The sequence below is a fragment of the Arvicanthis niloticus genome, chromosome 22 (assembly GCF_011762505.2).
Source record: "Arvicanthis niloticus isolate mArvNil1 chromosome 22, mArvNil1.pat.X, whole genome shotgun sequence".
Classification (NCBI taxonomy): Eukaryota; Metazoa; Chordata; class Mammalia; order Rodentia; family Muridae; genus Arvicanthis; species Arvicanthis niloticus.
Window position 1 is genome coordinate 42,469,620 of NC_133429.1, and position 12,341 is coordinate 42,481,960.

The window sequence follows — 12,341 nt, forward strand, 5'->3', positions numbered from 1 at the left end:
CCCCCTCCTCCTCCTCACTCCCACCTAGTAAACTGTGCCCTCAGTCCCATGAACCCTTGCCAACTTGACACAGCCATACCCTCTAACCACACACGAAAGCGTTTCACCCAGGAGCACTGTGATGCTTAGAACTGTCTCACTTCCTCCCATGTGCCAATCAAACCAGAGCTACTTGGAGAAAAACATATTTTGTGACATTATTTTATTTGTTCCATGGCACGTGGCAATGTGTCAGCCACGGCACAACATAAATGGTCAAAAGTATTTTATGAAAGGAACTGTGTGTTTGTTTGTTTGTTTGTTTGTTTGACCAATTCTCTCTCTGGTTTATCTGATGTGGAAAAATAAGTTCACGAAATTCTAGAAGTTCAAACAACTAGAGGTGAGAACATTCTTGTTACCACCAGTAAATTTACCAACTGAAAGTCTTGAGTGCCGGAAGAGATATAAACTAGCTGGGTGAACTCTGTGCACTTGAAAGAAACATGACCTGTGGGGTAGGTTTACACCTTTGCTTTGTAAGAAGGCTGGGAATAAGGTTCTCATACCTGGGAATCTGTAAGGGAGCAGCGTGTTGTTGAAAGAAGTTTACAAGTTGAGAAATGAAATGGGTGTGATTAAGTAGGCATTTTGGTGAGGAACTGTGATATCTGCTTGTCAATCAAGTAAAAGAAGGTCGAAGGTGGGTGGGTGGGTGGGTGAGTGGGTGAATCTCAGTGGGTTCAGTGCTATTCAAGTGTGAGGTATTGAGGGTCAGACTCCCAGGATCCATGTGAAAGCCAGATGCTGTAGTGCAAGTGTGTAACGTCTGTGCTCCTGAGAAAAGGGAGGCAGAGACAGGAGAGCACAGAAACTTGTGTGCCACCTAGTGTGGCAAGCATGGCAATGAAGAACTAGACACCTCTCTCGAACAAGATGGAAGATGAGGACAAACACTCAAGGTTGAAGGTTGTCCTCCAACCCCCACATGCAAGTAATGGTATGTGCTTTCATTCACACACACACACACACACACACACACACATTCACACACAGACACATATACATACATATACACACATATACACACACATACACACACATACACAGACACACACATACACACACACAGACACACACAGAGACACACATATACAAACACATGCACACATACAGATACACACAGACACACACACACATACACATATACACACACATATACATACACACATACATACACACATGATTTTTTTAAAGAGAAGCTTATGTATACACACACATCTACTTGCTGTATATGCACCAGGTCTGAGGGGCATTTAGACACGTCCAGGTCCATTATCTCACTATGTCTCCTTGCCACTTTCCTCAGAACATTCCTAGTAAGTCTGGTCTGCTTCTCATCTCTCACCCCCTTCCTTCTTACAAAAACCACAAGCACACATTCACTCACGTGACACTCAGCCACTGCTTTCTAGACTCGTATTCAAAGCAAGAGGTGAACTGCCTCCCGAGAGTCCTTAGTGTTGAGATGGCCAACTTGCTGGTGCCCTTAGTTGGCTTTAAACTTGCGATAGGGCATCCCTAGAAAGAATGATGAAGAGGAAGACACAGACTTTGTGTTGATGTTCCACTGGGTGCCTCTCGTTTCTAAATCCACATTTCTTGTTTGCTCCAATGACTTCTTTGAACATTTTCCTGGTCACCTAGCACCATGTCACATTTAGCCAGGTGAAGGCTCAGGAGGAAGACGCAGGAGGAAGATGACTTCTTTACTGGAGCACTGTGCGTTACTTCTGCCCCAGGAGTTTCCCCAGCTTCCAAAACTCCGATCTTACAACAACTCCCTTTCTAGTTCTTGTAACATGGGCAGCTCCTGCACCAGGCTCCTGCCTCAGATGTAGCTTCTCCTATGCCAAGCTCCCTCAGTAGTCAGAGCCTGCTTTTCCTCACAAGTCTCTCCAGCAAACTCGAGTTCCAAGAGCTTAGCTGATGCAGAAAGAGTACCTTCTGGGGTGCCTGGCTCCCACAGTGCCCACTGTGTTCAGTATGCTGTGAGCAGCAGTACTGGGTGCCTGCAGCTTCCCTGACAGTTCTCTTGGGTGGTTTTGCAGTCAACTGTCCCTTCTTACCCACAGTTTTCCCCAACACTGAAGAGGGTAGCTTTCCGGTAAGTTCCAAAGGGCAAATGTCCAGTACACTACAGCACGGCCACAGCCACGAACAGTGTGCCATGCAGTGGCCGTAATCACACCTTCTCCTTCTCTACCCCAAAGGAAGAGTAGGAGCACAACTGAGGAGGAGAGGGAAGAGGGGGAGGACCGTTTTGTCTCTGGCCTAGAGGCCATGAGGACCACTCCTGCTGTGTGTGTGCACATGACCACTCCTGCTGTGTGTGTACACATGACCACTCCTGCTGTGTGTGCACACATGACCACTCCTGCTGTGTGTGCACACATGACCACTCCTGCTGTGTGTGCACACATGACCACTCCTGCTGTGTGTGCACACATGACCACTCCTGCTGTGTGTGTACACATGACCTCTCCTGCTGTGTGTGTACAAATGACCACTCCTGCTGTGTGTGTACACATGACCACTCCTGCTGTGTGTGTACAAATGACCACTCCTGCTGTGTGTGCACACATGACCACTCCTGCTGTGTGTGTACACATGACATTCCTGCTGTGTGTGTACACATGACATTCCTGCTGTGTGTGTACACATGACCTCTCCTGCTGTGTGTGTACACATGACATTCCTGCTGCATGTGTACACATGACCACTCCTGCCGTGTGTGTACACATGACCACTCCTGCTGTGTGTGTACACATGACCACTCCTGCTGTGTGTGTACACATGACATTCCTGCTGTGTGTGTACTCATGACCTCTACTGCTGTGTGTGTACACATGACCTCTACTGCTGTGTGTGTGTACACATGACCTCTCCTGCTGTGTGTGTGTACACATGACCTCTCCTGCCGTGTCTGTATTCTTTTTTTCACTTCTTTCTAGCAAACCCCTCCTTAGCCTAAACCTCTCCTATAACTTGAAATACTTCAAACTTTCTTGTTCAAACGACTATGTGGATCCTAAACCTGGACCTGCTGATTGATAACTTTTCCCCTTGTGTCTTTTAAAAACTTATCAGAAATGTAAATAACTGCAAAAGACAAATTTCCACTTGTTTCGTATTCTGTTATACCTGTTTAAAATGCTTCTGTCCAAACCTCAGACCGACATATTTCCGTCATTCATATGTGGAAAAATCAACCTCGTGCACTTATTTGCAAACCCAGTCTTCACCAATATATCTATCCATCAAATTAGACTTGTCCCCCCCCCAAAACAACTATGAAACCCCACAAAGTTTCAGTATCTATTATTCGAATAAACTCACTAATATGTGTTCTCATGGTGACCCATTTAAGTCCTTGGGTAGAAAATGGATACACATACAGAAAGGCATGTACACAGACAGCAAAGGGAGGTCGGATGACCCATGGCAGAAGCCTGCAAAGCTACCTCGATGTTTTCCACCTCTAGTTCTTATGTTTGCTTGCTTGCTTGTTTTTCCCCTTTCAGGGAGCTTGTGTTCAAAATTAATACATCCTTGAACTATCATTTTTGCTTGAGCCTGAAGACTGTAACCAGGGACAATAAACTCCAGCAATATTTGGGAAGATGAAACGCGTACCACCCCAAGTGGAGAGAGAAGAAAACAACCACAGGAGAGATGAGATGGAAAGAAGAGCCAACCAGTGACCCCCAAGATGCACAGTTTTGGCAAACCGTGCACAAAGAAAGACAGGCCGGGAAAACCCTAGTCTCTCAAAACCGCGCATGCCCTGTAGCCCCTGCATCTCCGTGGGCACTCAGGTGCACATTTTGAACATTCTGAACATGAAGACAACCGTACAAGGCCAATAAAGTACTCCATCTCCAGCGGCGGAGGAGCAGGGTCCTTTTCCCCAAAGTAGATGAGAAATCGAGAGAGAGTGAATGACAAAAAACCAGCAAAAGTATGAGTGAAAAATTAAATCCGATTTCTCAAAAGTTTAGAAAACAGAAGCTGATAGGAACACTAGGGGAAATGGACACAGAATCACCGTGAGTGTCACAGCAAAGGTCACCTCAAAGGTCACCACGAAGGTGTATGTGACTCTTGCAAGCATTCGAGTTAGTTTAAGAGCCTCGCTTTCAGGGTTTGAGATTCAAACGCTCACAAGGGTTAAATTCTCCATTCACAGTTGGCTCTGTTTCTTATTTAAAACAGTAAGTTTTCCTTCAGTGAAATCACATGATTGGGAAAGAGGTGGCGCATCTCAAACAAAACGCCAAGGGATGTGGGCAGCTTTGACCGGTTGGGGTATTAACCAGTTTAGCATGGCTCAGCAGCTGTCTTAAGTGTTATGTCAACTATTTTGACGTAAGCTAAAGGTGTTGAAATATGAGGATGTGTGTTTTCTGACAGGGAACGGGTGACAATTTGAAGGGTCGGTTTTTCAACATGAAAAAAAAAAGAGTAAGAATTCGGAACAGATTGTCAACCAACAGGAACGTGCAAAAGGGTTTATGTAATTGGGGGAAAAGTTGGAACTCTTAAAAGTTTTTTAAGGAAACTACCATTTTCCTGTTATTTCAGAAAGTATCTTAAAAGAGAAACACCAGGCAAACTAGAGTGTGTTTTATATTCTTCGTTTGCTATTTATTCTCTGGAACTTCCTAATCCTGTTTCAGATAAAGGATGCTCACTCCTAAGTAAGGTTTCTGCTTTCACTGCCCCAGGGCAGCAATTGTATGTATGGGACACACAAGGATCCCGAGATTTTACACACCCAGATAAAACATCTTTGGTAAAGATTGTCCTTGTTTGATTAGATTGTCCTATCCAGACCAAGAATTATCGGTCTTGGTCAAAAAGTCTATGTGGTACCTGCACTATTGTGTTGGGATCTTTTTTAAAAAGAGGATTTTAGGCCAGTGTCAAAATAATGTTAAACTCAGATATACGACATTATTACCTCATGTTTACTTTCAGCATGTCCCTTCATTGTAGAAGTATAAAGAGACTTCTCACTGGATGAATTTTTAATCTGAAGGGTGTACATGAGTGACTTGGAAAATGGCCCATAAATGGATTTAGGGGCATCACTTGAAAGTAGACAGATCAGTAAATAAGCATATCTCTGTTTACCAAGAGATGTTTTCTTCACACCTCTGCTGAGGACAACAGTTACCGAAGAGGGACAAAGGTGATGTTAGGTATTTTAAATGTCTGAACAGTATAAGATTAGCCAGCCTGTCACACTAGGAATTAGCCAAGAAAGTCTGCAATCATTCTTGTTCTCAGGGAGTGGACAAACATGTAAAAAGATAGAATCAAGTTCAGCAAAGGAAAGATTCACAGGAAACTGAGCAGCAAGGAGTGTGTGGTCACGTGACCCAGCCAAGCCTACTGGCTTTCAGGACACTTACTTGAACAGCGGAGTTCCACAGACAACACATTTATATATTCCAGGATCTTTGTGATGTGTGTATTCTCCTTCAAAGGCACTGATAAACAATAAACAGATCGTCAAAAATGTTAACAAAGCCAGTATTACTTCTTATAGAACACATTGGTTTAAAGTACATTTCTCTAGTAAAACTTTCCAGGGTTTTGGGCCCTAAAATGAGAACATATGGAAACTTGAACAATATAATATACTTCAAATATATAAATATATATATGGGCACATAACTTCTCCAAACTAGTGCAGGTTAAGTAAAACATATCAAGCCATCTAGTAAGTAATACTTAGAATATTTTTCAAATAAAAAAAAAAAAAAAAAAAAAAAAAAAACACCCATTGTTTGAGTCTCACGAAGAACATTATTACCTAAGATTTCTGCTACCCCACACTACGCAAGAGGGGACCAGAAAAATGTAGCAGGTTCCAAGTCTTCAAGTGAAAGGGGTCTTATTTTTTGGTTTGAAAAGGAATATTGCAGCTTTAAGGGAATATTTTTCTAAGTTAACAATCTTGAAGACGAGGAGGTCACTCGGTTAACACACATCAGCTGTGTAGCCCAACAAAAAGGCTGTGTTCTGCGCAGCTTGGTTCTATTATCGTTTCGCTCTCTTTACGAGGTCCAATTTTTTTTTTTTTATAAACAGAATTTTTAAGAATGACCTAATCTCTGGTTGTTTGTGTGCATTAAATCATTTTGCTAACCAATGCACGCAACATTGGCGGGCAGTCGTCCTGTATGCTGTGATCTAGCCAACCGCTGGTAAAGGAAGGTACACCTGGTCAGAGCCTCGGCGTTTAGTAAACTCAGTAAACAGTGGGGTCTGAGACAGGGAGAGCCTGGTGTCTGTTAACAAGGATCCGCTGTGTGGGAAAGAACCCTTTCAGCTCATGAATGGAAACACAAAGTTACATCATTAATAAATCTGAATCAGAGGTAACATTTACAGCCGCATGCCAAGCTCCGTGGTATAAATTAGACAACAAAATCATTGGGCCTTGGCACGTTACTTTTTAGCTGGAATCAGCTGAGAGAGATTTTATTTTATTCACTAAAAACAGTCTTGGAAGTGAACAAACTTTTTTTTTTTTTCCTTTCCAGGATGTAGGGCGAACTTCCAAGGACCAAAGCCATGCAAGGGCAGTTATTGAAAATTTTTGACATTCCAACCACAAATGAGCCAATAAATACTTTCTCCACATGTGCTTCAAAAAGAAATCGGAGCACGGTGGACAGGAACTAAATTATGCTACCTTCGTTTTGCAGCCAAAACGTCTATACTTTACAATGGCCACCTTCAAAATGCCAGCCTCCTGGCGTAGCTCCACATCCCTCATGGTTTTCCTTGCTGTGATGTCTTCCAAAAAAAAAAAAAAAAAAAAGTACCCAAATCGCTATTGCTTCCACACATTTCATTGTAAACTAAAAACAGGCCCTTAGCAAAAGTCCCACGGCTTTATATAGATAACATGTCCGCTGAGTGAGGCCGAAACAAAACTCAGCCTTAACCTCAACAGTGCCATCTCCAGCCTTTTCAAAGACAGTCGTTTGCAGTCCTTAGCCGGAATGTATAGTTTCTTTAAAATAATCAACAGGGAAGAAGACTCTGAGGAGAAGAAAGTGGTGCTTGCCTGCCTGCCCGCCTGCCCGCCTGCCCGCCTGCCCGCCTGCCCGCCTGCCCGCCTGCCCGCCTGCCCGCCTGCCCGCCTGCCCGCCTGCCCGCCTGCCCGCCTGCCCGCCTGCCCGCCTGCCCGCCTGCCCGCCTGCCCGCCTGCCCGCCTGCCCGCCTGCCCGCCTGCCCGCTTTTATTACAGCACACATTACCTTTCTGTTCCTTTCTCCTGAGTGACATGGTACTGTAGGGGTGTCAGCCGCTTCCTCAGTTCCTGCTGGGTAAAGACCACCTTATAGTTCCTTTTGTCCCTACATGACCCTGGAAAGAGAGGATAATGGGAGAAAGAGCCATGTTAGCCTGAATCCTAAATCCTTGCTTTGGCTGGCTGCCCTAGCCCAGGCTCTACAGTTACTTGTCAATGACCAGAGAGTCCCTAAAGGACTACAAAGCCTTACCTGAGCTGCAGCTGGTCTCCAAGTTCAAACAGAATGCACTTAAAAGAGCCAACTGATTCCTGGAGAGCAGCAACAATGTGTCATAGCAGAGGCTTCTAGCGTCATACTAGAAACTCACCAGGCATTTGTTTGCAGGATTGTGGCACATCCTTTATGCCACCTGATACCTTGAAATCCCCCTTTAAAAGGTGAATTCAGCCGGGCAGTAGTGGCGCATGCCTTTAATCCCAGCACTTGGGAGGCAGAGACAGGTGGATTTCTGAGTTCGAGGCCAACCTGGTCTACAGAGTGAGTTCCAGGACAGAGAAACCCTGTCTCAAAAAACAAAAACAAAAGAAAAGCATGTTTTTCTAAAACCTGTGTCTTACCAGCCTAGCAAGAAACTGCCAGGAAACTTCAGGAGAAGGCATTTACTTATACAAAGTGAGATTCAAGAACTCCAGAGAGAGGAGACAGACAGAGATAGACAGAGACAGAGAAACAAAGGCAGAGATAGAAAGTGAAACAGAGATGGAGAGGCAGGAAGAAAAAGATACAGACAAACGGAAGCTGAGTGTGATTTTACTTCAGGGCCTGTGCTGTCCTGGCACAGTTCGGCTGGGAGGATTCCCCTGGTTAGTATCTGAGTGATAAAAGGATTCTAATGTTATTGACAGCAAGTGTAGTTTTATTTCAATATATGCAGTCTGCAGTGAAATATTCAGACAACACCTGTTTGTGTGCACTAATTTTATTTTACCTGAGCAAGTGACTGAGAAGAACCATGACTAAGACAGGAGAGTCATTACTCAGTGCACTAACGGGCCTTTCTTTCCTTGGCCATCCATCACAGAAGGAAAGCAGCCTGCAGATGGCCCTTGGCACAGAGATTTCCCTACCATGTCTTGAAGTTAGCATTGGTATCCTGAATATGAAATTCAACTTCTCCCGACTTGACAGTGGAAACCCTTTCCCAATGTTTACATTTAAGGCACCTAACACAGAATATGAGATTACTGAAGTTAAGCCCGGCAAGAATTAACTAACCGGCTATCCTGATTGTGGGACTGAAGAAGGACTAACAGCTTCCAGAACCAGGGGCCACCTAGATGGAAGGCTGATTCTTCACCAGAAAACAGGGAGCTGGGGAGAGAGTGAGCCAGAGCCAACAGAAGATAACCTTGGCCAGGCCCACAGGCATCACAACGACCTCTATCAACCTCCCCATCCTTAAGGGCACATCACCAGTAGCCCTGAGGGCCTCCCACCTAGCTGAACCGCAGTTAACACCAGGCTTGCCCTGGTGTGAGAAACCCCGCTTACTGCTGTCCAGGGCATTAGACAGAAATGTCTCCCGATAAGTGCCTGTTCAGCTTGAATGAAGAAGGCCTCTTTCTCAAACAACAGGCACACTGAGTCGAGTGAGTTGCTGTTTCCCTCCCTCACAGACTTCTTAAAATTTATTTTTGCTTTCATTTATTTGCTAGAAGGGTGCCTGCTAATTTTGGCCCCAAGTTCATTAATCGGAAACTCAATCTGACAAATTATCATGGTTAAAACTATTGGTTCCCAAAAGGGCTTGATAATTAAGATCTGAACAATCAGAATTAAGCAAATCTGTTGAAAATATTTTGGGTTTAATGTACGTTCATTCATACAAAAAGGCCAATTGTGTTCCCAACGTCGAGAGGGCTCAGTCACCCATCTGTATGTCATTTGGTACAAGAGAAGCAACCGCAGGTTTAAATTACATGGTATTGGATTGCAATTCCCTAACATTGGATGCTTTTCTGCTTTTTTACCTTGAGTCATTTTACTAAGGAGTGTTCAAAAAAAAAAAAAAAAAGTAGCTTCAAGCACAGATGCTTGCAAATCGCTTAGGCAAAGATGTTTCTCTCTTTTTCATTCTCTCTCTCAAAAATAATAATAATAATAAAATCTCTTTTCTGAAGGAAAAGAATGAGACTGTTGGTCAGTCAGTACTGATGAACCCTGTCATGTATTTGTGGGTGGGGGGTGGGGGTGGTAAATTGAAAACATCTGATTGAAGTAAATAATACAAACATAAAAGCTTTACTGGTGAATGAGGGGTATTGAAGAATCCCTATTTCATAGATTAGAAATTACTTTTGATCTAAACATTCTTAAAAACAGATTGTTTTCCGCCATGAGCCCGTCTCATTAGCTGTGCTGCGGAGACCCCATTTTAATGGTGAACTTTGAAAGGGACCCGGGTACTCCTTTGTTAGTCCCCATCATGGGTGGAAGGGGGAAAGCTTTCCTCCCTGCTTTCTTTGTTTGCCTTTCAAGAACCACGAAAGCAGTATTCACACAAATTTTGGAAGAATGTGCCCTATGTCACAGCCTACAAATTATTTGGTTTGGATGCACGTAAAGGTCATCTTCCAAATTAGCAGAAATTTTCCTGCATCCTGGCTTCTCAACCTCAAATATAAATGTTGTTTCCTAACTGTAAGTGAGGTTTATTCTCTGAGAAAGGGCTGGTGATTGTGTAAAGTGGTCAGACGTCATACACTTTTTAGTCTTCGGGCATTACTGTGCTCACCAAATAATTAGGCATTTCAAGTATGCCTAGGAAGTGCATGCGTATTAGAAACAATTACCGTGGTTTTTGTATTAAACAACTCAATGAGAACTTAGTCAGATTTTAATAAAAGTCTCACCACAGTGTTCAGTAGCAACAATGGACAATTGAAAGCTGTACGGATACATTCATTTTGCTAGCATAGACAACATTAGCATGTACAGAGAGAAGCTTCACTTCTGTCTCCGTCTTCTGCTCCCTACCAGACTGACTGTGCTAAAGGCACACGGTACCCGTGTTGATTCTGAAGACATCATTGCATTTTGAAATCTGAGCGTCATTCATTGGGTGTCTGGTTTCTCTTTACTCTCTTCACTTAGGTACCGTAATTTTCTCATTACACAGGGTAATTTAACATTAGTGTTAGACGACATCTGTTCAATGACTTCTAAATTGGCCTAGAAGTATGTCAGGGAGAGAGAGATATCCCTTTCTTGAAATGTTTAATAGCACACTTTGAAGGCACGAGTCGGTGTGCACACACATGCAACACAGTACGTCTAGAGGAATGATATTATCCCCTGTGTATCTAATCATAGCCCGTTCCCTATAGTGTAATTGTTACATGGATCAGATCTATCTTAAACCCAATCCAGACGTATTTAAATACAGAAATATGCTCAGGGTATTTTTTCTTTATACCAAGATGTCTTCCATGTTGCTGTTGAAGGGTAGAGTTGCACTGAAACTCCAGGAGCTACCCAGATGCAAAAGGGCCACACCTGTAATCCCACACAGCAAGGCTTGGTCACCCCTAAGACACACACACACACACACACACACACACACACACACACACCCCTAAAACAGAGTCTGCATTCTGGTTCTTCCTGCTTCAAACCGTGACGGTGGATGAGTGTTTCATCAGATCTGCCTCTGTACAAATAACAACTGGGATTTAGCAGCCCCTGGGTACAGACTCACAGAGGATTCTGAAGTTAAAATCCAGTTTAAAAGTTAGCAGCTTAGATGCTTCTGGGTGTACCAGTACTCTACTGGTGACTCTCTTCTATCATACCCTCAGAAAAGCATTTTTCTAGCAAGTTACCTTTTAAAAAATGAAGAAAATAGGAAGGAAGGGAGAAGACGGTGCTAAGATTCAACTCTACTCTGCACCACACATGCTTTCAGATGCACAAGTCCATTTTACAGACAGAAACCAGGCTCACAGGATTGGTTATCACATAACTTATTAAGGAGACACAGCAACTCAAACATGCAGTTGTTAGATCGTATACCTGTTTCTGTGAGTAAGAACATTAGGTAACAACTCTCTTCTCAAGTTATGTAATAAACTTCAACTAAGAAAATAAAAAAATCCTGCACTAAACAAGTATAGAAAGTTCGTGGTCATGGCAGGACATGCAGAGAACAACCGTGTCCGCCCTTATGTAATTTTTTTTTCTTCATTTATTTATTTTATTTATTCATTTATTTATTTATGTGATTCATTTTATTTATTCATTTATTTATTTTATGTGAGTACACTGTAGCTGTACTCGGGCACACCAGAAGAGGGCGCCAGACCCAATTACAGATAGTTGTGAGCCACCATGTGGTTTCTGGGAATTGAACTCAGGACCTCTAGAAGAGCAGTCAGTGCTCTTAACCACTGAGCTATCTCTCCAGCCCCCAGCAATGTCCACCCTTAGCCAGTACTTGCTGTTCCTCTGTCCTTCAGCATCAGAGACAAGCCTGTGCAAGCCTCTCACCACATCTACAAAATGCAGTGAGAACCCGCTACTTCCTGTACAGAGTGAATCAGATCTGTCGCCTAAATGCTGAGAGCACTCTCGAACCATACATCTTATACGTCAGTGTGGGAAAAAATAAATCCAAATAAACCCAAACCTGAAGATCTCGGAATTTGAATTTCTGTTCTAGAACTAGGGAAAGATGAAAGTATTGACTATGTCCCCAAGATAATACATATGAGATGTGTTATCCTGTTCTGATTTAACTTCACTAAGACGGTGACGTTAGTGAAGGAATACCCTCCTGCTGTGTTGACAGGCAGTGTGAAATTAGAGTATATGTTAATTTTTACTGTAAACTTCAATGTTCAAGTTCACACGAGTCTATCATGTTGGAAAGCTATTTTATTTCAGGTGTAGGGGTGGTAGAATCTGTAAATGGGAGATTATAAAACTAAATCTAGCTGACTTTTAGAATAAAGTGTAAATATGTGGCACAAA

General features: G+C 43.2%; 1 protein-coding gene across 1 annotated transcript in view; it reads right to left on the bottom strand.

Annotated features, from left to right (window-relative positions):
- Positions 1 to 12,341, bottom strand: part of Msrb3 (methionine sulfoxide reductase B3) — a 114,873-nt gene that overhangs the window by 65,737 nt on the left and 36,795 nt on the right. The window contains exons 3-4 of the mRNA XM_076920347.1: positions 7,317 to 7,425; positions 5,457 to 5,534 (exon numbers count right to left, since the gene is read on the bottom strand). Coding sequence (XP_076776462.1) covers positions 5,457 to 5,534; positions 7,317 to 7,425 — 187 coding nt within the window. The remainder of the gene's footprint in view (positions 1 to 5,456; positions 5,535 to 7,316; positions 7,426 to 12,341) is intronic.